At 42.0% G+C, this 26,824-nt stretch overlaps 2 protein-coding genes across 4 annotated transcripts in view; both read right to left on the reverse strand.

Annotated features, from left to right (window-relative positions):
• The window catches only part of afap1l1a (actin filament associated protein 1-like 1a), a 23,365-nt gene extending 11,850 nt beyond the window's left edge, over positions 1-11,515 (reverse strand). The window contains exon 1 of the mRNA XM_070962987.1: positions 11,382-11,515. Coding sequence (XP_070819088.1) covers positions 11,382-11,403 — 22 coding nt within the window. The 5' untranslated portion in view covers positions 11,404-11,515. The remainder of the gene's footprint in view (positions 1-11,381) is intronic.
• A 759-nt stretch (positions 11,516-12,274) lies between these two features.
• The window catches only part of ablim3 (actin binding LIM protein family, member 3), a 42,974-nt gene continuing 28,424 nt past the window's right edge, over positions 12,275-26,824 (reverse strand). For 2 of the 3 annotated variants that reach the window (XM_070962419.1, XM_070962418.1), the window contains 17 exons: positions 24,691-24,778; positions 24,495-24,553; positions 24,304-24,375; positions 22,480-22,641; positions 21,743-21,772; positions 21,468-21,594; positions 20,339-20,434; positions 19,950-20,000; positions 16,739-16,855; positions 16,461-16,531; positions 16,091-16,259; positions 14,889-14,918; positions 14,476-14,531; positions 14,181-14,247; positions 14,060-14,070; positions 13,818-13,898; positions 12,275-13,581 (listed from right to left, as the gene is read on the reverse strand). In XM_070962419.1, coding sequence (XP_070818520.1) covers positions 13,468-13,581; positions 13,818-13,898; positions 14,060-14,070; positions 14,181-14,247; positions 14,476-14,531; positions 14,889-14,918; positions 16,091-16,259; positions 16,461-16,531; positions 16,739-16,855; positions 19,950-20,000; positions 20,339-20,434; positions 21,468-21,594; positions 21,743-21,772; positions 22,480-22,641; positions 24,304-24,375; positions 24,495-24,553; positions 24,691-24,778 — 1,401 coding nt within the window. In that variant the 3' untranslated portion in view covers positions 12,275-13,467. Of the gene's footprint in view, positions 13,582-13,817; positions 13,899-14,059; positions 14,071-14,180; positions 14,248-14,475; positions 14,532-14,888; positions 14,919-16,090; positions 16,260-16,460; positions 16,532-16,738; positions 16,874-19,949; positions 20,001-20,338; positions 20,435-21,467; positions 21,595-21,742; positions 21,773-22,479; positions 22,642-24,303; positions 24,376-24,494; positions 24,554-24,690; positions 24,779-26,824 lie in introns of all 3 variants that reach the window. The other variant, XM_070962420.1, reaches the window with a different exon arrangement.

Consider the following 26,824-nt stretch of genomic DNA (forward strand, 5'->3'; position numbering starts at 1 on the left):
AACACGATGCGACACGCTGCCTTCAATCACATGGGCATTAAGGCTGCACAAACAAACCCAAAAGCACACATAGACAAATGCACAGCTACGTGCACAGCAATGCAGAAACTCACACAGACGAAACACATTGCTTTTAAGTGCAGGTTTTAACTAGACATCAGCCGCAGAATAAAAACTGTGTTAGCTGGCTGTAGAGCTGCACAAGACTGCATATACCAATCACTGGGAAGGTACTATATTAGATTTTATGCAGAGCATGAAAAATATAAGATCCCCTGTTGCTGGGAATCGTGGTATGACCCCTTGACCGTCTATTGATCTTAATACACTTTAGTTAAAGGAATACATTTTGGGTTGATGACTGACTGACAATATTAGCAGAGTCCATCACTGGTTGTTTTTTTTTTAGGGGGTGATATTTGGGCAATTTTTTTTTTTGCTAATTTAATGCTCTGCCTTCAAAAAATTAGTCAGAGTTGCTGCTCAGTGACAGACTCTGGCCTGCATGGGCTGTGACCTATGTTGGACATCATCTGAGTCTAGTGTCAATATGATGTACATGTTTTGGTACCAAAATGATAGTTTTCTGAGTTACATTACTGTCACAAACAGAAACACAAGAAGCCAACGTTCTGATAAACCATCAATTCTGGCCGAACACAAACAGACATATAAGAACTTTGCCTAATAAATAGTCCTCCTGGCAAAATCTTGAATTAAACTAAAGAAAAAGCAAACAAAAACGCATTGAGGTTTGAGATGCAAAAGCAACCAAAACAACATAGTTACAGTACTGACAAAAAAACAAAGAGATAACGGAGATGTTGTTGAAGAACACTGTGGAAACACTACAAGACAATGAGTGAGAGACAAAGAGGTCATACTGTGCATATATACAGAAGATTTTTAAAATACACACTCCCAAGGCTGTTGGTGAAGAAAAATGGAAAATGAATGGCCTAATAATGTGGACAGGAAGTCTTTTTACCATCTGTTGATACAGGAAAAGAGAGCTTCCTTGAGGCATTTCTCGTGTTTCAAAACTTTTCCCAAAATCTTGCTGTGACAAATACCACAGACACGCCTTGCTAGACTTTGTTAAACTACTCCTCATTGGGACTAAATGTGACCTCTGACCCCTTTGGTGAACTCACACAGGACCGTGGATGCCAGAGGAGGGACGGAGGCACATCATGTAAGAACCACATCACTTTTTTTCTCCTTACAACTGGGTACAACAGCTCTCATGTGTTGGAGTCAAACTGACACCTTCAGGTAATGGATGCGATTTACAGATTAACAGTGAGAACCAATCAAGTCAACAAAACAAAACAGGGTTATAACCACAAGGGTTACAACTCCTGCTAGACAAAGCTGCTGTGAGAAACTCAAATGACTGTACCATCTGTGACTCCACAAGAGATCAGTATCTAATGAAAACTGCTGGGTTTTTCTTGGAAGTATCTCCTTCCTTATTGTCTTTGGACATGTTGGATATACAGCCATTTCCCAACCTGATCTGACATGAAAGAGCACTGCAGGTTGAAGACTTTGAGGTGTCCAGAAACACAGTGTGGGAGTCTGTCTTTGTCTCATCGCTAAGCACAGCTGAACAACATGACCCAGCAGCTTTTGAAAGGAAAACAAAAGCTTTTTTTTTTTTTTGAGGAAAAGCATAATCTTATCTCATGTTAAGTGAGTCACAGTGAAGAGACAGCAGGGTTTGAGTGTTATCTTCATGTCGTGTGAGGGTTATCGACATACCACCATCCAACTCAGTCATCAAAGCTGAGGCATGCATGTTTAAAGAAAATAGCAGAATCATAAAATGGATAAAAAAAAATCTGTCACATCTGTAGTTAAAAAACCCCCCACCAACATATCACACCTGTTTGTGGGATATATATCGCTGAGGTGTGTGTAGCCAGCACATGCAAACAAAGGTGAGGTAAACCCGATGGCCAGATGCTCTTGAGATTTTTAATTGCATTAAGAGCTGTGCCAACAAAGCCTTCTCTCACCAGCCTGTGCCCTATCATGATGAAATCTCCTCCCACTCTACTCCTCAGATTCCAGGCATTTCCCAAGTCTGACGGTTCTCCTCTCCCCAGCACTAAACATGTCTGGGCATTCACAAACTGATACCTCCAGAGCCCACAGCACGTAAACAGAGACAGTCCTGGTTCATTGGGAAGATGATACAAATCAGTATGACTGTAACTGTGACCTAACAGTCTTTTTGTTACTGCTTGGCCTGTGTATTTGTCATGTAAGGTATAATTTGAGGTGGGTGAACACAGCTTGACTCAGAGACGCAATTTTAATTAAGATGCAGGAACATCACAGATTTATAAAGATTGCTATAATTAATATTTTAATACCAACAGTGGATCAAATTACTGTACATAAAAGGGCTCACTTGTATTATGATTCTGTGGTTCCCATCAGCTCTACGGAGCATTTTAGCGTCTTTCAACTCACTGAATGCTTCCAAAAAACCACAATCTTGTCCCTTGCCTGCATATTCTCCATTCATACAGATATCTGTTTATAGACATCACTCCAACCACTCTGATCAGTTTTGTTTCCAGATCCAGCAAGCAGGCATTTTCTGCGAAAACCCACTATAAGCTAACTCCTCAGTATCCAACAACCAACAGACAAAGTTAGCAAGCAGCTGGTGACCATCGTGGAGCATTTAGCAGCTAAAGATCCAGAGAGTTCCATCAGGAGTTGGTGGAGAGCATAAAGAGAGCTCAGAGGACAGTGAATACTGGACTCACGTATGTGGCCAGAAACACAACTCCAACTGTTTATTTCATTTAAAGATCATCTGATAAACTAACTACTGAAGAAGACCCTTAGAGACCGATTTTGAGCTTATTCCACATACTGCCAACGGACCATTTTTCCTGTCCCACATTGGTTAATGGACTGACCAACTGTATGGGGATGCCCCATATGCCCCCTGTAGAGATCGACTTCCTCCTTCTACTGATGACATCACTTATCACCACCAGCCTTCTGTTTCCTCTTCCTGTCACCTGACCCATTCCCACTTTTACCATACTGTCTCTGGTGACCCCATTCTCACTGCACTGTCTAGATCCTATGCTAGATAGAATTGAATGTGTCTGCTTCTACAACTATATTTCAAAGGGATGACAATATAATGGAGCTCTTAAATATGCCTTTATTACAAACCTCTTTTTAGCTGCTGCAGATAGTCCCCTTGAGAGTCAGAATTCCTTTCTCATGGCTTTGACATGCACATTTATTATGTGGATGGACATTTTAAACAAGCACATATCAGAAATAACACAACATAAGTGTACTGTATGTCATACATGGCACCCTATAAAACATGCTGGAGTTGACCAGCAGGTGAGGGGAGCATGTGGAACAATTTATTTGGTTTGGAGGAGTCGTAAAGGTACACAAATTAAGGGAGAAGAGGGGAAAAAACATGTTTTCCCCACTGTTTTTATTATACGCAGGAAGATGCTTCAGGTTATCATAAAATACAGCAAGAATCCCACACTCCATGACACTCACAAGCAGACTCACAAGTACAGTACATAAAAGATGGACAGAGTGCAGGGAAACAGATTCTTTAAATGTCTTTCTTGAAAGAGGAAGAGTATTCATTCTACTTGAAATAATTCCTTTTTACACTGGCTTACAGACTGACACTTGAGCTGGATTCGTCCTTGAAAACACTATTTCATAATGTCAAATCAGGCAAAACAAAGTATTTGGAGGACACATTCCACAGCACAATTACTTTCCAGCCTGACATCTTAGTTTAAATCTCCCTAAAGTATCACGCGGCTTAGGTGTAATTCCCCCCATCTCTGTCAATAATTCTAGACGTCATTTAAGTGGGGTGTGTATGTATCCTGCAGTCAACGTCTAGAACTAATTTCCAGTTTGAACGTGCGTCCCCACTCCTTCTAATTAGGCCACTCTAATGAGCCTGTCACAAAGAGAAATCTACTCCAAGTCTCTCCAGGCCTCTTGAGGGGCCGGGACATTTCCATGGCGATAAGAGTGGGAGAATTATGGGTTTGCGCACTCCCGCTCACCTGTTTAAGCATTAACTGGCTTTTTGAAGGGCAGCCATGGAGCACTGAAGCTTTTGATGTTTACACACACACACCCCCACTAACGCACACACACAGAGCTACCCATGGCTTCACTGCAGTTGAGTAATCTGGGAAGCAGTGGTGAAAGCAGGGAGCTGCTCTTTTAGCAGTGAGAGCGAGCCAAGGGCCACTGTTACAGGTCAGGTTAGTAAAGCAATGCTGCTCATTTTCCCATCTGACATTCACTATGTCTATTCACTGTGTTCCGGCATAGTTTTAGGAAGATTAAACCTGGGATCAGATTACATGTCATCAACCCAGTAATGACAAAATATGACAGATGTAGGGCATCATGAACAAATATGTGTGCCAGAGCAGTCACTTCAGTGTGGGCAGTGTGACATTGATAGACAAAACGAAGAAGCAGTCTTTCACGGGTCAGAATGCACAGACCATTGTTTTTCTTCATATGACAGCCTTCTCTTCTCTCTTGCCGCAAAGAGCTGTTAATTTCAAATTAATCTCTCCTGTAATCCTTTACTTACTTACCTTATGATGTTAAATCTATTGCATCTGCCAATACACATCAATAGCTGATCATTAAATGTGCTTGTTTAGCTCTGTGATAAACTCTCAAGGGGATTTCCCCTGTCTTTCCCCAGTGCATTATGGGATTGATTTTCCGACTGACCTGGAACTGAAAGAAGCAGGTTTAGAAAATGGACAGATGGGTAGAAGTTGTCTGGTCATGTAACAGTCGCACTTGCCAGGTGGCAACTGTTATATCTGAGTATTTCTGTATGGAGTCAGGTCAAAGGTCACAGAACTGACCATAATGTAGGGGATGTCTGTCTGCTAAACCTCTTTCCCCTCTCTCTCATTTTTCATCTTCTGCCCCCTGATTTATTCAGGTCTGAGATGGCACAGAGGGCTTGACTCAGCCTGCTGTGAGACAAAGGCCCCACAGTGCAGTCAGTATTATTCAGATCCCGTATCTGCCCAGAGTCCTATGAGATCACCACAATGCTATGTCTCCCTCACAGAAAAGTATTCACATACTGAGAAAGATGCTATTCTGCAAGTGGAGGCACTGCTTTACTGATGTTGCACAGACAAGGGTAATATACACAGAACACACATGCATGCCTGCAAACACACGGATGCACACACACACACGCACAAAGGGGAGAAGGAGCTGCTTTGTCTCCATTTGGGATTTTTTGTGTAATTGGTTGGGATTTTGACCGAAGCAGTGGCCCACCAGAAAACTTGAACACACTCTGTGTCTTCTTGCTGTTGACTGATTCTAACCATTATGTTGCCTATTAGCTCTTCAAGTGGATGATCTGTGGTGCCTTTTGCAACCTCTCTGCATTGAGAAGTTTGACGTTAAATACATACTGTAGTTTACCATTTATTAAACATAATATGTGTGCATTTTATATCTGACTAAACAGCCTTTACAATCATGACTAAATCACTGTTAAATGACCACTGTTAACATAGCTGCTTTATGCCTGGATCAGACTACACAAATCTAGCTCGATTTTGAGATGATTTTGTTGTGGCCGACCAATTACCAGCATCATGGCCGATTGTGAATGACAGTCAGGGTCTGTACTTGCGAAGTGTGACATGCTAACCAACCTGTCCTGCAGTGTCTGGGATGTCCCACACACCCCGAAGAAAAAAGACTGTCAGAATTTTTTTTGTCCTGACATGCCTTGTGTGACATCTGAGGTTGCTGCTGTCATGTGGGACAACGAAAGAGAGGAAAAGTTTGTTGAGCCATGGAAATGATACCCCTGCATGACCAAGTCAAAAAAGACAAATTTTGGTGAGAAAGAGCAGAAGCGCTTCATCAGCCCGGCCAGTAGCTGCTGTGCTGTCATAACATTATCCCCAGTCCTAATTGCAGGAATATGCTTATCATTACGAGTTCCAGATCTAACATTAAAGTTGGCTGTTTGACGCGGTCAACAATAGAACGTTAATGTTATAGCGCATCTACAGCCATTTTTCTTTCTTTTCTTTTGTCGGTATACAAGATGGCGAGCATCACACGCATCACACACAACACGTCTGCCATTTTGATTGACAGTTGCTTCACTCGCCTCCCTGATGACACCCGAACTTCTGCATGATTGTGAGATAAGACGTGCTGTGTTTTGTTGGGGTCATACATGTAGTCTTGCCAGTCACCTGACCAAGACACGGCAAGAGTTTCTAACACTGTTATCGCTACGTCTGACATGGTGACTACGTCAAAGACAAAAAAAACCATGCAGTCTGATCCAGGCATTGGCAGATCCGCAGTATGAATAATGAATAATTAGACCACAGAGAATAGCATTTGCAATTTTTTGTTTCTGGATTAACAGGTGAATCATATGTTGATGCAACTTCTAAATTTCCAGACTCAGTCATCACATACACAGTCAGTTTTCAAAGCCACCAAGATTGACAAAGGGATAAAGAAGCCTAAAATAATGATGCGTCAGTTTGATGAGTAAAAAAGGGCAGCAAGTCTGCAGTTTCACAAGTCTTAAATATCATTACAACATAGGGCAAATAAGAAACAGCTATGAACAAGTTGCATTTTTACAAAAAACAATGTTGGGCCATTAACAAAAATCACTAAATTACAACCTAAAAATGATTCAGTCAACAGTTTCAAAATGATGTGTAACTTGATTGCACTGGGCTCATCAGTGACAGAAAAGTCATCTTGTCTCATGAGGTGTCTTTCACCATTTTGTTACATCAAGATGCATCAGTATTTGGCCAAAAAAGCTGTCCAACACTGTCTGTTGCCAACTGTTAAGCCTGTAGGCAGACCTGTAATCATATGATAAACATTTCAGAGCATTGTTATGTTGAGTGATGCCCTTCATCAGAGGAATATGAACCACATCTTTCCCATATCTGTAATCTGTTTCTTTGCATTTAAACACTGTATAAAATGATCACACAACAAACTTTTAATATAACATGTTGTTATATTGTTAACACGTAGCAATTCTGATGTTTCTATCGAATAAAATGATGGTACTCGGTCGATAGTTTCCAGGAATTTGAACTCTTCTGCGTGTGTACCAGAACCACATTTGTCAAACTATCTGTACACTGTGAACTGCTAACCTGGATCACCCCTAAGGCCAAAAAAAATTACAATTTCTATACCTGTATGTTAGCATGAATCACATCCCAGTGCTAAATAATGGCAGCTGACAGCATATCAACATATAGTACAACTGACAACAGGTTAGGTGAGCCCTATTCAAACTAAGACTGTTACAATCTGCCACACCTCTCTAATAAATCTGAAACGTCCATGTGAGTTTATTACTTGTACCTGTATGCATGCTCACCCCAGGCAGAGTCACTTTTCACCCTCTGCAACAGAAGAAAACACTATATTTCTAAGTGCCACACACACTCTATAGTCCCCTGCTGTAATGTTGTGCACTAGATCTCCATGGAAACCCTTTATAGACAGCTGTGCAGAGAATGACCATTGTGTGACCATACACACAATGCACATGTGCACGCCCACACATACACACAAATGCCCTGCATGTATCTCAGCCATATGAATCATTGTGATCTCCTCATCTCACAAGGGTTAAAGAGGGGAATTCCACTTCTTATAGGGCTGGTCCAAAATCATCCATCATTTATGGGCCATATATATACATGGATAAGTGTCAGCATGTCTGCACACTAAATTTACGTCTAAAAATTCTTCATAAAGACTGACAGGGCAAACAAAACGAAAGACCTCATGAACCTTTCATGCATAAATAAAAATTATATGGGTTGGAGATTCCTTCTCCATATATGTTTTATTTTTATAGCTGGCGTTCCAATTGGTTAGAATAACATAACATTTAGCAAGCACTGCAGAGAGAATAGACAGGAGTGCTCCACGGGAAACAGTCTTGTGAGACCAGGGAATCCACAGAGAGCTGTTTAACAGACCAATGACAGTCCAATTTAAAGGTGGTATTTGAATGTTTACATGAAGGTGAAGATTGAAATTTGTTGCCCAAACAATCTGCAACAACTGTAAAAGCAGCATTGACATTGCACTGAACCGCAGGACTTTGTTTGTTATTGTGAAGGCTGCTGTTTCCTTGGCCCCATCAGATTCTGTTGGAAAGCTGCTCCCAACTGACCACTGCCATTAAAAATCTGGACCATGGCAGGTTACATTTTAGTTCCATTTTCTAAAACTAGGACAGGTTGGAAAACACTGGAATAGTCCTGTAAGAGTGACAGAAACCTTGGAGTCCAGTTCAATCCACAAACACTGCTTTTGCTATGTGAAAATGTAGATTACAGCATATATAATGAGATATGACATGAATACACGCACTGACCACTGGCGAGATGACGACAACAGACTGCATTTCAATTGTGCTCTTCTGCCCTGCTAACCCAGACCCACTGACACCTTTTAATTCAGTTTTTAACAAGTCAAATCATTGTCTATTCTCAAAGACATTCACTCCACAAGCCTGAAGATGTACTGTAGATTTGTATCATGAAAAAAATAAATTGTTACTCAGAGCATCCCTGGTTACTTGTGTACATGAATAATAAACTTGACAGAATAAATCAGGCACACACATGCACAAGAGAAGGCACACTCATGCCAACAAACACACAGCTTCTCTTTTCATACATTTCTCAGTGGAATGTGGATATGCAGAGCACTCTCATCTCGTTAGAGGAAAGGCATGGATGGAGCCGTGACTGCACTTACATCAGCAGTATGTTACATTTCCTTATCATTGTCGAATCTATAGCAGATCATTGTTTTGGTCACAAGTTCTGCCTTATGCTCAAAAATATCCTGACAATAGCCACAATTCATCATATCTGTTGCACAAAATCATAGACAATCCCACCACTGCAATGCATCTCTGTGGAGACAGCCTCTCCCCTCTCACACCCACCTGATGCTCTGCTTCTCACAGTGGAAACAAGCCCTTTTTTACACTGCTGCTCCTGCTGGCTTGGATTGTGCATAATAAGCTCCCACCATTCAAGCTCATACCTGCCTCTCATCAACCTTACCATCTGAACACACGTGACTGTACACAGTAAACTTTGACTGTCAAAAAGGGAACAAAAATAGCATTTGAGACCGGTTTAAAGCTGCACTAATCAAAATTTGTAAATGAACATGGATGAAGTGACCCATGACCTGTATTGTGAAGGGCTTCACACCTAATAATACTGATATGTTCACTCTCACTTCTCACATCAACCTCATTTTCAGCAGCAGCAGCAGCAGTCAGCTGCTTTCAGCAAAAAGTACACCCACTGTAGGCTACCTCCCCAACAAACACCTATCAACAAAGTGGAGCATTTAGCCACTAAAGAAGTGTGCCAGGTGTGTGAAGAAGCTATATATATATATAGCTCGATATGGTGTGTATATCTATCTATCTATCTATCTATCTATCTATCTATCTATCTATCTATCTATCTATCTATCTATATGCCATATCAATTATCGATAAGTACTGTTTAAATAATCAATTCATCATTTCAAGTAATATCAAGTTAAAACATGTGTAGCTCCTCAAAAATGAGAATTTACAGCTTTCCTCCATCTCAAATCAGTACAAACAGCATGGGAACTTGGCGTTAGCCACCAGTCAATGCTAGTAAACTATGAAAGTGGTTGGTAGATTTCACCTTTTAAAAAGTTTCTTTGCCACAAACTGAACCCCTTTTGGGTTTTTGATATCGTCTGGAGTAGAAGGGGTCACTTAAGAATCTGGTAGCCCATGAAAGGCATTTGTCCTTATTTTCTGACATGTAAACAACATATTGATAGACTATCAATTGATACATTATCATTAAGACAACTCAAGGAAAAGTAATATAGCTGCAGCCTCTCGGGAGATTCAAAGACCATATAAACAGTAGGGTGCTCCCCAGGGATCACCAGTCAACACTGTTTTCTCCTGTGCTGTTTACACAAACACAAAGCTTAGACAGAAAGTCAGCCAGGCAAAATTCCTGTGTGTTTGTATGTGTGTGTGTTGAGAGAGATGGGAGTGACAGGCGAGGATTTCTCCCAACCTGAACAAGACCTAAAGACACGTCCTCCTTTAGATACGCTGTGTACACACCAAACACACTGCTGACATCCACACAATCCACATACACTGACATGTTGAGGATGGAAGGATGGAAAAGAAGTAACTCATGAATGGGAAAGGAAGAAGCGACTAAAAAAGGCATTTTTCTTGTTGGCAAACAGGCTGTTAAAATGTGCTGGAAAAAAAATTGTCCCATTCGTTTTTACCTCAAATCACCTGAGAAAAAAAATGTCCATTAATTGGATGTTATAATCACTATCACATGTTTACCTGCCTGGTGGTTGCCAACAAGTCAATGAAAAAACACTCCACACAGTCTCTACACAGCTTCAAAAGCCTGATGCAGCAACATTACCTGAAGCTCAAACAGATCAACTAGAAACTGAACTTAACTGAACTGAACAACTAGAAACTGAATCATAACGTCAAGCTCAGATATGCTGAGCCGGGTCACACCTTGTCCTGGTAAGGCTGTTACTTTTAACCTCTCGCCAAGGCCCACAAGGGGGGCAAGTGTATTTATTTTCTGTTACATTGTGGAAAAATGTTGGACAGTGCAGGGGGCCAACTGTACCCCTCCCAGAGAAAACACATGGTGCGGAAACACATTTTGTATTTCCAGCTATTTCAACACAAACGGACCGTCTCTGCTGGTGGTTTCCAGTATCAAACAATGATCAACAGATCTCCAAATATCTCCTCTCCACATCCAGATATTTGACTTGACTGAGGATGACTGAGATTCACTTTCTGTAACAACAATCAAACTTTAGACGAGCACTTGGTTTTCTGCCTCTCCAAGCAGTTTGGGGGGGGGGTGGGGGGGTGGGGGGGGGGTGGCAGCAATCATTTATATTCAAGTACACTGCCATTGTGTCTTCTGAAATGTACAACAGGAGGGAGAATTACAAGGGGGGATTCCTGAATAACATCAGAGCAAATTAGTGCAACTCTGGCAGAAAGTTAGAAAAATCTAACTTCACGTTTATGAATGCACAGCGCAGGTGAGGGTGATTAAGTTCCAGGTGCGACTGTTTTGACAACCGCGAAAAATCACCAATTAACACACAAACCAATCATGCATATGTGAATCCACCTTAGCAAACTGCACAAACACACTCAGCACACAAAGCACCAAACTCTTTTACGGCAGTGTTTCAGTTTGAGAAGTACTTACATTTGGTGCCTTTTGAGTCCATTCCGCCGGTGATGCTGTCAGTTTACAGCAGGCCCATGAGTGAGTGTGTGAAGGCGTGAGGAGTCACTGCTGACAGACACAGTCGCTTCATTCCAGATCCGCCGGTCGGAAACTTCAGGCAAGCTGCGTCTCTGCTGGGTCCTAGTGTCAGCCTCTACAATAAACTGCCTTCACAGCTCAGTTACATAGGCGCAATGACTCCAAAAGGCAGCTGAATAGTTTGTCATGTTAGGAGAACGCTTATTCGCTTTCTTGCCGAGTTCATGTCTGAACGGTATCCGGAAAACATGTAGCTTAGCTAAATTAGCTAGCAGCTACCTTATTTCAGAATTAATACAGGAAACATCGGGTAAACTTCCAGCCTGGCTCCGTAGAGGCAACAAATTCTGCATTCACAACTGCATTGAAGTTCAAAAATTAACACCTTAGATCTGAGTATATTATTAAAAAGAAACGTATAAACCAAATTTGCTGCTGTATGGATATTACAAGCCTCAGACTTTAATATGTCTTGGCCGGAAGTGGTGTTCACCGTTTCCCCGGCAACTTCTACAGGCCAAGAAATGGCGGCGACTTTTTTTTTTTTTTTTTTTTTTTAGTTTTTAGTACTTACAATGTAGAACGTGTCGATACATTATCATTACAGTTGTTGGTTAAGTGGATTTTATTACCATGAGTCAAGCCCAGGTTAGCGGTTTTCCCTTCTTTTTGCTGTGCTTAAATTATTCTTAGCTAACGCTTGCTAACGTGAACTTGTTCATCTCGCGACAAGAGCGTGAATCGTCATAGTATAGTCTAGTAGTATAGCCATCACCATGTCAATCCTTTAATAATGGTTCCCGACTACAAAGAAAAAAGAGGAGACTGAATTTGTTTCAAGTTTAATTTTTAGTGACAAAATCAAAAATAACAGTATTCAAAGGAAGTAAAGTCTTCAACAACCCTGGATCTTTGTCAGTGTGTTAAATACCTTGCAGAGTTTCATTGTGAGTGAATATAATCTCTGTAGCTACAAAATTATTGGATTATCATTCTAAAAGTATAAATAATAGTGAATGTAAATGTATGGATGACTATAGTCCTCATTCTAAAACATTTAGTCATCATTCTATTGCAATGAGCTGGAAAACATGGAGCAGGAGGACTGAATTGGTGTTTATCTATTTAATCTACTGGATTGCACATTCTTTTAGATTACCATACAGCTGCACAGTGAACTGTGTCTATTGGTGACCTTTAACTATTAAACCAGAACATTACATGGAAGTGATCTGCTAATCTGTATATTTGCATTCTCACTTTGGTTTTCATTTGCACACAAATCAATGCAGGTTGCACATACGATTGAAAAAACTTGTGTCCACCACAGATTGTTTCTTGTTTCATTCCATATCAATTAGTGTAAACCAGAGGAACACAGCATTTCATGTGAAAGAGCAAAAACAGGGAAACAGGTAAACAAAATGCATCCTTATAAACCAACTCAAAGTGATGCTGTTTGCTCACTCACTCATTCTTCTCATCTAATCATTCACCCTGATAAAGTGTCATAAATGATATACTGTATCTACATTCTACTCATTTAGATTGCTGGTGCTGCACACTCATAACTAAGAGAGCATAACAAATAAGGCAAAGCCAAAATTCTCCTCTTCATGTTTTAGTACTACGGCTCTGGTCACAGACATCCCCACATGTGGCCTTAATAGGGGCAAAGTCTTCCTCCTCCTCCATCCTTCAGGCTTCAGAAAAGTACAGCACTACTGTGCTGTAGTCTCTATTGCTTACACACCACTCCAGCACACAGCCACAGTTGCACTGGCAACCATGCAAGAATTTATCAGTCCATCTGTGCATAATGTCTCTGTGGCCTTCCCTCAGTATCTCAGAAGTCCACCCTGGTGTGACCAGAATTTGGTTCGTCATCTGAGGAGATCTAGAACAGGTTCTCAGCCATGGCAGTGAAACTGAGTAGAAGTCTTCCTATCTCTTCCTTCCCAACATCAACAGTCAGTGAAGTCTCTCACTCAAGTTATGGCAGTATTAATGGACGTCCATGTGTTATTTAAAACAGTCGGGCCTGTTTCTTGAGCTCATTTCTCTTCCACAGAGCCAGCCGGTCAAAATCCTCCATGGTCATGCCAAACACCTGGGCAAATTCCTCTGGGGACAGGTGACGCTGAGAACATAAGGAGAAAGAGACGACACACAGTTATCACATCATAGCTTTAAACAACTTACAGTCGACATAACTGAACAGTTCTAAGAATCATTTTCTTTTTAAATACAATTAAAAAACATTTTAAAGGGTTTGCTTGGTGGCTTGTCAGAAGTGTCTCAGGTGGGTGGGGTTCTGCTGTGGTTATAGCCACTCTTCCCAGCACAGTTTGCCTTACGGTCCACTCAATAATTTACCTCCAACCTGGCTCTGTCTACATCTTTGGGGAGCCTGTTGCGACCTCTGGTGGTGACAATGAGCGCTTCATAGGGGTAAATCTGCAGAAAGCAAGAAGCAGCCGTGCTTTATCAAACCTCTGACACTTACAGGAACACTGGGATTATTCAACATATAGGTGAACTCACATGGAATGCATTATTCAACATATAGGTGAACTCACATGGAATGCATTATTCAGGTAATTATTTTAAAACCTTACCGTGTATTCTGCTGGGAGGATAGAGAAAGAGAATTAATGTCAGTAAATTGGAAAAAGCATTGGATTAATCACTTCATATAAATGTGTTAGCAGTAGGTGTTCTGAATAGATTTTAAAATACCTCTGCTTCCCCAGTTAACCTCGCTGCCACTGTCATACTGGTACTGGTAGCAATCTGCACTCTGAGGCTGCAAGTGTAGAGATGGACAGCAACTTACAAATCTTAATACATATGTAATAAGACCTGGGGCAGTAACAGCCCTAACAATACTCGAATCCAGTGCCTTGAGGTTAAAGTCAATTTCATATAACACATGCCATTTTAAAGATGTGGGCCCCATCAAAAGTAAGCCCCAAGCCTGTATAATAAATATAGGTAATCATGCTGTGTTGTCTCTTGTGCTCTGTTTTCTCACCCTCTGGATGCCGTTGCGTCCATATCCTGGTAGCGAAGCAGACTTACAAACGAAATCTAAATATAGAAAGCAGAAGTAAAATATTAACCTTGGCAAGCTGTATTACTTTGGTTATTTTTTGCAGTTTGGCACATTCAAATCATGTAATCATCGGTCAATGCCAGAAGATGGCGCTCATGGCTAATCAAAAGAATTCCTAAAGTTCCAGATGTGTGCACAGTGCTGGAGCTTTCTTGATGTAAGGTCACTGAATCCATCACAAGCACATCATTTATGACAAAATGCCAACCTCCATTCAAAAAACAGATATAAAAACAGCTACAATTTAAATAAGACAGATACTCAAAATGAGGTAGTCTGCATTAAGATGAAATAATTTTATAATATTTATCAAATATAAATGATAAACTCACCACTATCAACACTGTACTGAGATCTGGGAGCTGTGAAATAAAGAGATCATACAGTTACATTATTGCAAAAGACACAAATGCTGCAGTATTTTTCATCTGCCTTGCTCTAAATTTTGATTAAATTCCTAAAAGAAATATTCAGGCAATATTGCTGCAGAGATCTGACAGCCACCTGTCTAGTTAGAGATGTAACAAAGAGCAGAAAAGGAGCAAGTTGGGTTCCCACGAAGCCCTGGGAGGAACACAAAACATCAAAGGGGCAATAAGGCAGAAAGAGGCCAAGCAGGACTGGCTCAGGGAAGAGGGGGAGAAATCCAAAATATAAAAACAACATACAACTACACACTGCACGCTCCACCATCTAACTGCACAGCACAGCTTGGTTGGTTAGAAGCCTTTGTTGCCTTTCAACCACAGCCAACAGATTCCTGTTCAGTTGTGTCCCCTCCCATCAGAGAAGCAGCTTTAATGAGAGATCTTACTGCTCATAAATAAACCAGGATATGGGACACCAGCTGTGAGAGTGAGAGAGTGAGATACTTACACAGATAGATGGATGGAGAGATGGAGAGTTAACAGAGTAGAATACAGAGAGCAACATCACGAGAGAGAGGAGGAGAAAACGGCTGCAATAAGCACGCAAACTGAAGAGGGAGATGGTGAAAGAGATGGAGCCAGGAAGTGAAAAGAAGAGGAAACCATTGGTGTCTGAAGGCCAGGTGCTAAAATAAAAACCCCAGTGTCCTGCATGACCAGTAAAGTTTGGTCTTTACAAATAAAAACACTCTGGTAGCTTCAGGTCCAGCTTTATCACATCTGGCACATCTGCACACGTGGCTGAACACTCTTCTTTCGGTAGCTCGAGTAAGAATCAGTGTGATCACATACTGTACGTGGACAACAATGACAGGCCACATCTGCTGCTGCTGCTGGCCTACCACAGGTCCGGCAGCAGCTGTTCAGCTAACATCTTTCCATCTCAATAAACCACCTCGCCTGCAGCAGCCATGACCCTCCCTGACCTGCATGTGCGAGCTCACTGCCCTCACCCCAAACTCCCCCATATATGATCGCACTGGAAGGGACAAAGACATGGCTGCACAGGAATATAGTCAGAGGTGCAGGCATTCATGAACTTGCAGAAACAGAAAGAAGAAGAGACAAAGAGGGAGAGGGGCAGAGGGGGCAGGGTGGATCCTTACACCCGTTGACAGTGTTGTTGTACGCTGTGGTGCCGTAGCCTGTAGTGTTGAGTGTTTCCTTGCTCCCACTACGAGAATTCCTCGCGCTGCCCCAGGGGTCGTTGTCATAGGAACCAGATCTGGCTTTCATCTCCTCCTTTAGGATCATCCTCCCGATGCCACTCCCAATCTGAGAGGGAGGGGGAGAAAAAAGAAGGGAAACTGCTAATTTAATGTACAGTGAATCCAAGATGGAGCAAGAAGCAAATAAAGAAAAGGAAGATCTGTTCGGCACCATACGATAAGAAATGCATTATTTATGGATGTTTCTGAGGAGGTGGCTTTCTTTGACCAGATGTTGAAGAGAGAAAGAAAATAATGAAGCTCTTACTCTTTGAAGACTGTGACTCCAACTCTCTTCATCTCCTCCTGTCGAGAAGCGTCTTCTTGGCATCCGATAGGCTGAGAGAGAAAACAGATAAAAGAGATTCCCTTATATGTATATAGAGCTCAGAGTGGAGTGCAGTAACGGAGAGGGTGAGTGAATAAATATGACAACACCGAGCTACAAAAAGAACTGTACTGTGTTTGGTCCAGAGTAAAATGATGAAATACAGCTTACTATGCAGCTTGCCATTCTAAACACAGTGCAATGACACTGCTTCCTACCCTTGGGGGAACTGGTGTACGGGTAGTAGTCAGACTCTGACTGGGTGTATGGCTCAGGAGAGAAGGTGGACAGTCTGGAGGATCTGAGGATGTCCTCGCTGGTCCTGCTTTTGGTGGCTGCGTCCACATGATTGTCTGTGAAGAAATGGATGCAGTTAGGACAGAAACGACAAACAGACAGAAACAAAGTGACCGGTATTTCTGTTAGAGAAATAGTTTTGGGGAATTTTGGGATATATACCTGTTCACTTTTTTTTATTCATGAGAATTAGATGAGAAGTTTGAAGCTATGACCAGAAGTTGGTCAGCTTGGCTTAACATAAAGCCTGTTGCTGTCCAAAGGATTAAAAAAATGCCCACCAGCACCTCTAAAGCTCAACCATACATATCTAATTTGTTCCGCACAAAAGCATAAAAACAGCAAATTGAGGTTTTACAGTGAGGTTATGCGGCAGACTATTTCTTACTGTGACTTCCTGGAGTCTCCTCTAGCTACCTGGCACCCTCACGGTGACGACAAGACTCCTGGAAGTAACTGTGCCGATTTTTTGTATGGCAGGAAACAAACAAGATATGCTGTAATGTGTTAATTAGCCGTGCTTCCCATGCCTCCAGTCTTTATCCTAGGCTAAACTCATCATCTCTGGACCTCCAGCTTCACATTGAACAAACAGATATGAGTGGAATCTGTGTTATATCTGGTTAGTTTAATGTGTACAAAAGCAAAAAATGACAAGTTGCAGTTGCATAAGACTATTTCTTTACTGGAGCAGCAACTTCCTGGAGCCTCTGCTGGCTCACTGGCAACCTCACGACAAGATTCCTCAGAAAACTAGATATAACGCATTAATCAGCGAGCTTCAGAGGGATTGGCTGGCAAATTTTGTTACCTTAAAACGGAGCAATATTTCCCCTTGCCTCAAGTAGTTGATAAGCTAACTGTCTCCTGGCTCCAGCTTCATATTGAATAGGCAGATATGAGAGAGGTATCAATCTTCTCATCTAGCTCCCAGCAAGAAAGCAAATAAGTGTACAGTATAAGACAGCGCACTGTAGTGTGCGACAGAGGAAAACGTGTTAATGAAAATCACAAAGAGTACATTTACGTTCATATCCACAGTCATCCTATCCACCATTCCTGTCAGAGGAGATCGATATTTCAGCCAACAGCACGAGAATAACCAGTATCATCATGAGTTCAGTTACTGCTCAGCCTGAGGCACACAGTCGTTTCATGAGTGGTGTGAGGCGACGATACTGATGCCACTCTGCACTAAAGCACAGTCAATGGAAGTCAATGGGGGTGACATGCAGTGTAATGTCAGATAGATCGCTCCTCACTCTGTTAGCCATTAGCCATGCCAGCCCTAATCCATGATCAATTGAATTTCTATATACATGATGCATGACAGCAATGGCAGACATTCTTGTCTTTGGGACACTCACTTCCAGGGAAAGCTGCTGCCCACGGACACACACAAACACAGAGTTTGACAGCAGACTGAAGTCAGAGGAAGTGGGTATACAATATTGACGATGGATGACAAACACAGGAAAGGAGACATATACTGTACACACACACATACACACAGACATATGAAATATCTATAGACAGTGACTGAAACAGCGAGAGGAGGGAGATACTTACAGTGGCAAGGTCACCGGGGAAAGTGGAGCAGAAGGTGGAGGGAAGTGAATAAAAGTGATTGGATGCAATAAAAAAGAGGTGAAAAGAAAAGGGAAACATTATTGGACTGTCCTCAAGGGACATGTGACAGTGTCAGAGCTTTGCTACCCATAAGGAGAGACAAAAACCAGGGGTCTGATACAGCGTCTTTTCTATAAAGGTAGCAAACTTGTTCACTGAATAGTACATAACGGGCCTTTGATGCACACAGCAACATGACCTCACATGTATACATGTTGTGGCTTTGGGTTAACATCAATCCTGCTAATGCTGAAACAAGAGAAAACAATAATCAATAGCTGTTTAGGAAGACATAAAGTACGAGAAGGATCAATATGACTGATGCTGAAGTGAGTGCTGAGTGTCAGTATTCTAACAAGGCAAGCTTAAAGGTTTCTGAACTCGCCACTAACAGTAGATGCTGAAATTTCTTGTGTCCATAAGCAAAAATGTGTCTGCGCATGGAAGCATTATGGCCAGTGATGTACTAATTATAGCTGAGAAACATAGAAGGGTGAACGGGGCGACACAGCTGACTAACTACCCCACAAATACCAACACATTCAGTACACAGATGAACATGCAGGACAAAACAAAGATAGACTATCCTCCATCAAGAGATCTTGTGACTCTCAGCTGAAAAGCCTTTTCCAATGTGATGTGACAAGGGGATAGTGGATCCTTTTCTTATGAATGTTTATACTGAAGCACGCTATCCAGATGGCTGAAGTGCATTTAAGTTTAATGACTTGTGAACAAGGCAAAAATAGCATCTTGCGTTAACTGAGCGACAACATAAATCCACACAATTAAGAAATCAGACTTCCCCTCTCACACACTCCTTCTGTTTTCTTCAGAAAACCGAGCAGCTGTGCAGTCAAACAATTGCAATTTCAGTTAACAGCTCCTTAAATCACACACCGACCACTGCTTACTTAGGCTAAGCGGAGAATTAAAAGAAGTCTCCACAGCAAATATAAATTCCAGTTATAATACACTCTTCCACTGTGCTTTGTTCCATTGTTCTGTGTTATTCTGGTGAATTGTGTGTCCTCAGAGTCCCATGTACTCAACACTGGTCATGCCTGAGCAACTTTCACTTCATTCATGGTCTCTGCCAGCCCTATTCGCCAAGAAGAACCAATTGCGCTCAGGGAATTGCAACCAAGAAGCAGGCATGCGCGAGTGCTTATGGTACACACATCATACTTTTGCATTCAGCCACATATAAAGGTCTAATTATCTGGGCTGAAAAGTCTGATCTCCATTTTCAATTTTGACAAGAGGCGTACAAGTCGAACTGCATTTCATTTGTGCATTTTCCAGCACAGTCAGTCATTCCATTTATGTGGTTTTCCTATTGATGGCTTCAATTTCGATGATAACTGGAACATCAATGCTAATAAATCACAAGGGGGGGGGTTGAAAAACATCAATGGGTCAGTAAAAACATCTACATCAAGCACAGCATGACTAAACTGACAGGAGGACAGGCAGGCTAAGGCGGGGCTAACTGCACTGTACCCGCTCTCTTATAGATGGGAGGCTTCCTGTAGATGTTAGGATCCCCTGTGGCTGAGGAGAGAAAGAGGAGATGGAGAAGTGAAACGAGGAGGAGTAAAGGATGTGAGTTTCAGTTGGGATGATTGGAGGAGAGGAGGAGGAGGAGGGATGGTTGTAAAGGAAGGCAAAAAAAAGTAAAGGTGCAGTATGAGGGGAAGAATATGCCAGAGCAATTACGTGTGGTATAAAAATACGACTTAGCCACATTTTCACACCCCCTCATTCCCACAGAACTGAAAATGGCCTTTCTGAATGATTTGCATTTGTGAATAATGGCTGATGAAGTCTTCCCCACGGAGTAAAAATTTGTGAGGTTATGGGAAGTGCAATGAGGAGATGAGGAGTCCTACCTGGTACATGAAAATGTTTAGGGGGCTGGTTTGTGGTGGGTGTGCTTGACCGCCCCTCTTGGCCGTAATAAGGTGAACTCCTGCCACTCTCAGAGCCTGCAGCCAGCCACAGCCAATCACAGTAAAGGAAACATGAGCATGAAGGAAGGCCTCAACATAAGTCTAATCCATGCAGATGATAACCAGCCTAAACATTCATTCAAGTAACAAAGTGACAGTGGATAACTTTTCCACTTGTGTGATGACAGAGCTTATTGACTTGTCTTCTTATGACAGTAATTACAGTGTCAATGCACATGTGTAAGAGTTACATGAAATGAAAGGCAAGGAGCGACTGCAGCGTATGAGATAGCCAGACAACTATTTTGTGACATGAAATGAAAGATGCTCTGCCTTAAGCTGTGGTATGCAGTTTATTTTTGGCATCCTTGGGCAAAAATGCCACGAAAACAAGTAGTACAATTGTTGCCTACTGCAGTTTAAAGGCAGTGACTTTGTAAATTTTAGTCAACATCGATATTGTAATGGCATACTTGTTAAAATATAAGAGCGATGACATACAAATGGAAATGACAAGCAATTTGGTCTCTCTTAAAGCAACAGTTTGACATTTAAGGATATATGCTTGTTAGATGAGAGAGTTAGATGAGACAATTGATACCACTATCATATCTGTACACTGAATATGAAGCTACAGCCAGATGTTGGTTAGCTTACTGTAGCTTAGCATAAAGTGGAAACAAGGGGAAACAGCAAGTTGGCTCTGTCCAAGAATGATTAACTATACATGCCAGCACCTCTAAAACTTACTAATTAATATGTTTATGTCATGGGGAGTTACATGTGGGATGATTTGTGGCCAGGGGCAGACAAAGCCGGGCTAGCGCTTCCTCTCTGTTTCAACTTTATACTATGCTAAGCTAAGCTAACCAGCTGCTGGTGGTATCTCCACAATGAACAGACACGTACGAGAGTGGCATCAACCTTCTCATCTCGACATCATCAAGAAAGCAAAACTAAGCATATTGCCCAAAATGTTAATTAAACAAATACTCATATTACATTAAGTGCAATATGACTGACTTCCCTTCATATTGTTTTTCTGAGGAGTAAATATCATCAGACTTACCAGGGTAGCCATAGTGCTGCGGAGAGCGAGGCATGATGGGTGACATGCCTTGACGACTATACGTCGGCGAGTCAATGTAACCTGGACTGGAGCACCGCCTCTGCTTCATATCCAGGCTGTCATAGTCCTGAAAAGACAAATGAGACAAGAGGAGGTGAAAGGTGACATAGCAGGGAGCAACACATAGTTTAGTGACAGGCCAAAATGACACCAGTTCACTTGTTTAAACTCGTCCTGAGTGCTCTGCTATTTAAGGTGGTGGGAAGAATGCTCACCTGAGAATAGGGAGAGAGTGTCCCAAGTGACTAAAGAATCAGTGGAGAGAGAAGAGTCATTATTTATCCTGCAGCACTGTGGCAAAACAAAAACAATGCATCATGTATTTACGGGAGCACAAATTCAAATTCAGTGTATGCTTTGTTTCATCCTACATGCACGAGTCGTGGGGTTTTCTGCATGGGACAATGTGATGACAAGCAGCTACTGTATTATTTTAAAGTCAGAGGAATTTGGAGTTGTCAGTTAAAGCTTATTCACTTTCTTCAAGAGTTAGATGAGAAGGTCAACAGCACTCTCGTGTCTGTCTGGCTCACTAATGAACACTTTACTGTGTATCTCTTTTGTTGTGGTTTTATATATTACGCTTTACAGCTCGATAAAGGCTTACAGACAGTGAGGGGAAAAAGGGAAGAGCTCCTGATTATGCAAAAGAGTCTGAGAAACAAAACAACTAGCTTGTTAAACTAACAAGCATTTGCTCTGAAAAATGTACAATTTTCCCTGCAAATTTCCATTTTCATAATCACATTTTGCCAAACTAAAATGATTCACTCAATCAGTTTTTGAAAAATAAAATGAAAATAATGAGCCCTACAAATAGTACATGGCTGAGCGGTACTGAAGACACACACTTCTTATCAGCACAGCTCCAATCATAAACTAAACAAGTGTTTTCCTCTGAAAACAGACCAGTGATGAGACCAGTTTGACCTAGAGTGTGTAGCAGAAGTACCTCCCCATAGCTGTAAGTGTCTAGCCTGTCATCAGAGGTGTATCTGTGGTAGGGCTGGTATGAGGAGGATATGAGGTCTGGCTGTTGGACCTCGTATATGGCCTTGACCTTTGGCAGGGCAGCTAGGTCCTTATAATCTAGGATCTCATTCTTCACTCTGGCCTGGAGAGAGGACACACACATACACCCACCAAAGACAACAGCAACAAGACCCAACATCAACCACATGGATGATGCACAGTAACAAAGTAGGATGGAAATTCCACCAGTGACAATGAGCAAATCATGCAGCAGTGAGAGGAAGTGAGAAAGAGCTGATGAAGCACACGCAAGCCTGCGCGTGCACATACAGTACGTGTGCGCTCATCAAAAGTACACATGTACGCTGCAGAACCTGACAGCAGTGGAAGTTGTTGACCTTCAGGAGCTCAGCATGTGTGAGAAGGAGAGCAGAGGATGCAAAGACAGCCAGAGAGAGAGGGAGAGGAGAGAGGAGACAGTGTGGACGACAGGCATGCTTACACTGCATTTCTCGCTCATCCATCACCTTAAACAGAAAGGTCATCGATTATGAGACGAGAGCAGAGCAGGGCAGGGCTGAGCAGAGAGCGGTGACTCCTGCTTCCATGCAGACAACCCTTGACATGCTAATACTGCCGACATGCAGCAACACTCAGCAGACTGCCAAGCAGCACAGTTGGACACTGTTCCATATCTGGCTGAAGCCTCATTTTGAAATGGAGCTGGTCCAACTCTGCGATGTATAGATGGGCAACCTTCTCATAAACCTGTATTTTCTTCAACTAGCTGACATATTGTTTCATATATAAACACATACAGCATATTTTTTTGGTTGTAGATGATACTGTGTAAATGTACTGATTTGGTCATTTGAGTGTCAAAATATGTCTAGGTATAAACTGGGTTGAATTTGGTTGAAATCCAAAAAAGTTTTTGTTTTTTTAAGATATCAAGGTATTAACATTTTCATTTTCAATGCACCCTTCTTCATTAAAATATTTGTGTTTTTGGTTTAGTTTTTTTGTTTGTTTTTCTGTCTGTCAGCGCAATTACTAAAAACTACTGGCCGATTACTTTTATTATGATTTTCCATTAACATTGTGGGCATTTGGCGGAATAAATGTCATCCATCTTAAAATCCAGTCGATGGTAGTAAAGTTCAGTAGCGACAAAAGAATCCTGTGGGTAGCTGACACATGTAGCGGCTCAAACTTCATACAGAAAGCAGTTGATATGGAGCATTCGGGGACAGTGGTTTCATGGGAGAACTGGTACAGTTGTTGTCACAATTGCAGGATACTTCGTCTTGGGGCCGTGAACATCTGTACAATTTTATGGCCATCCATTAAATAGCTGTTGAGACTTTCAGTCTGAACCAAAATAGTGCACTGACACTGACACTGCTATCCCTGGAGCCATGATGTTAGCTTTGCTGAAACACCAGCATTTTCATCTGAATTTAGCCCAGTTTTAACCAACTCATCTGGGTGTTTTTCGACTTGTAATTCATTACATCAGGACATCATCACAGAAATAATCCATTAATATTGTGCTTTGTTGTAACAGTTGTTCACATTGTGACAACAAGATCCTTCACAATCATATCACTTTTTTTAACATCACTAATGACAACAGAGGTTAGAACACAGACAAGTGAACAGGCCAAGGGAGTGAGCAGCCTCTCAGGTTGATGCTTAACCAGTGAGGGCTATGGCTAGCGCTTGTGTTTCTGGTGTAGCAATTGTGCTTTTAGGATAAGCTCAGTGGCAGCTAAAAGTGGCTGCAAAGTTGTAGGCTACTCACACATATAACTCTACTAGGAGAGCCTATGGAGGAGCCTGGTGGAGAGATGGAGGCCTCTGACAGGCGTCTGTGCTGTGAGGTGAAAACAGGTAAAAAAAAAAAAAAAAAAAAAGGAGATGGGAGAATTCACACAGTGAGGAAATTACAGTTTTCATTTTATTTGAACATCTTCATTTCAAACTCCATCTCACCCTGAGTCTCCTCTCTGCCCTCGCTGCCTGCTTGCATAATGGGTGCCACACCTCACATCCTGAGGAAGAGGGAGAGAAGACAGATTGGCACTGGGTGCGCCCACTCCCATGCATTTGTCTACATGGACATGCACTCTACATTGTGTGTATGTGCACGCACGTGTCAGTGTGTGGATGTATTGGCATCGAGTTTCACCTGTCAGGTACATTTCCTCTCCCTCTTTGAACATCATGTTACAGCGCGAGCACCGAGCGCAGGTCGGATGGTAGTGTTTCCCTCCCGCCTGTGAGGAAAGAAGAGAAGAAGAGGTGGGACCGAACATGAATTATCATCAGGAACAGTTTCCCAGAGTGAGAGCTAATCTACAAATTACACCCCACCTTGACCAGGTCATTATCCCCATATGTTTTCTACTGTGTATCACCTGACCACCAATGGCCTCATAATGTACTGAGACATCATTGCATAGCCTGTAGTTGTTTCATCAGCATGCAGCAATCACATGATAGCCACCACCCATTCTCCTCCATGCCATAATTAGAGCAAAGATCCCTGTGGGTCAGTCACATGAAGAAAACTGCTGGAGTGTGTGTGTGTGTGTGTGTGTGTGTGTGTGTGTGTGTGTGTGTGTGTGTGTGTGTGTGTGTGTGTGTGTGTGTGTATGTGTGTGTGTGTGTGTGTGTGTGTGTGTGTGTATGCGACAGAGAGAGAGGGGGAAGGAGGTGGCCATGTAAGTGAAGGACACAAGAGTGCGATCATGTCCTTGGACATTCAGAGCGCCCCGAGGGAGCACATCCAAAACACACATGGTGCAGGTGAAAGGGACGCATGAAATGATGCAGTGTGATGTCACTGTGTCATTTATCCAGACCAGTTCACGGTCCTGATGTTCCTCCACGTGTCTCCGCTGGGCCGATGGCTGAGGCGTGGTCTCGTCCCATCACCTCTGCCTGCCTGACACACTATTAGAGAATTTCTATTTATAGAAGCGCTGCTGACATGTGGCCTATGTCAAGGAGACCTGAACTGTTTCATCTCAACACACCCAGCACACGTGTTCAAGTGTGTGTGTATGAGTGTGTGTGTGTGTGTGTGTGTGTGTGTGTGTGTGTGTGTGTGTGTGTGTGTGTGTATTATGTCAATTTACGCTGCACCGACGTTCCCAGATTTTCATTAAACTGATGAACTTTTATGTGATCTGCAGGAAATCAGGCCTGTTTAACGAATTTGCTCTGAGAACTGCCAATCACCGGCACGGTTCTTAATCATCAGCTTAATCAAGCTGCATTTGAACCAATCCCTGCTCTGCATGTCTGTCTCAGGTTTCTCTGAAAGGAAAGCCAGGAGAGGATGTGGCATTTCCGTCTTCTGCTTTCTGAGCAGTGGTGCGTTTACTGTCTGTGGTCGTGTGGTATCAGTGCAACAACTGCTGTTACCATTTCTAATGAGGCCTCCATCTCTCCGGTGGCATTTAATAGGCTGCTATATTTATTGGCGGATTAACTGATGACACTGACGAAGGAAGGAAGTGAAACTAAAGCGTTTCAAAGATTTTTATGTTCCTCTTTCTCCAGCTTCCGGTCTTTACTTCTTCCCTTTTCCATCTGTTCTAAACTACTCATTAAACTAACGACCTTTGGCTCTGGAAAGTTGGACTGAAGAGGGGCCCTGTGAAACAAGCCTTATCATCAACACAGATGCAAACACAGACAGATTAGTCTGGGTTTTCACTATGGGGGATCAGAGAAATCAGCACGGCACAGCAACTCCACCGAAAATATGATAAATGATAGTGATTTAAAACAGGTAAACAGATGACAGGGATACGAGTGCAGCATTATTCTTCCTAACATAAAGTATAATTAAAAAACTGTTTATTTTTAGGTTGCTAATAAGACAAACAAATGAAGTGATTATTCATTCTCAGTCTCAACTTGCATGCCTCTGTAGACTCACAGAGCTTTAGCTTTCTATAGAGGACAGCATCATTGCAGTGACAGTCAGCCTCACACATGTAAACAGATGAATATGTAGGGTGATTAGGTCAGCTGGTCCACATGCTGTTAGACAACTTGGCTCTGTGTTTACCTTTGGTCAGACTCAGAAGCAAGCAGACTATTCATGAAAAAAACATGCTACTACAAGCTGGAGGAGACCTGTGCAGTATAATAGTTGTTAATATTTAAAGTTGTTTTGTGCGAGTCCTCATGGTGATGAGTTAGCTTGACCCAGAGAGTCACAATGGCCACATTTTTGTGAAATACAACATGTTTCTGTTGACTAAAACTAGAACCAAACAAAAATCTAATGACTAAAATTTGACTAAAAC

This window comes from Chaetodon trifascialis, chromosome 5, assembly GCF_039877785.1.
Source record: "Chaetodon trifascialis isolate fChaTrf1 chromosome 5, fChaTrf1.hap1, whole genome shotgun sequence".
NCBI classification, from domain to species: domain Eukaryota; kingdom Metazoa; phylum Chordata; class Actinopteri; order Chaetodontiformes; family Chaetodontidae; genus Chaetodon; species Chaetodon trifascialis.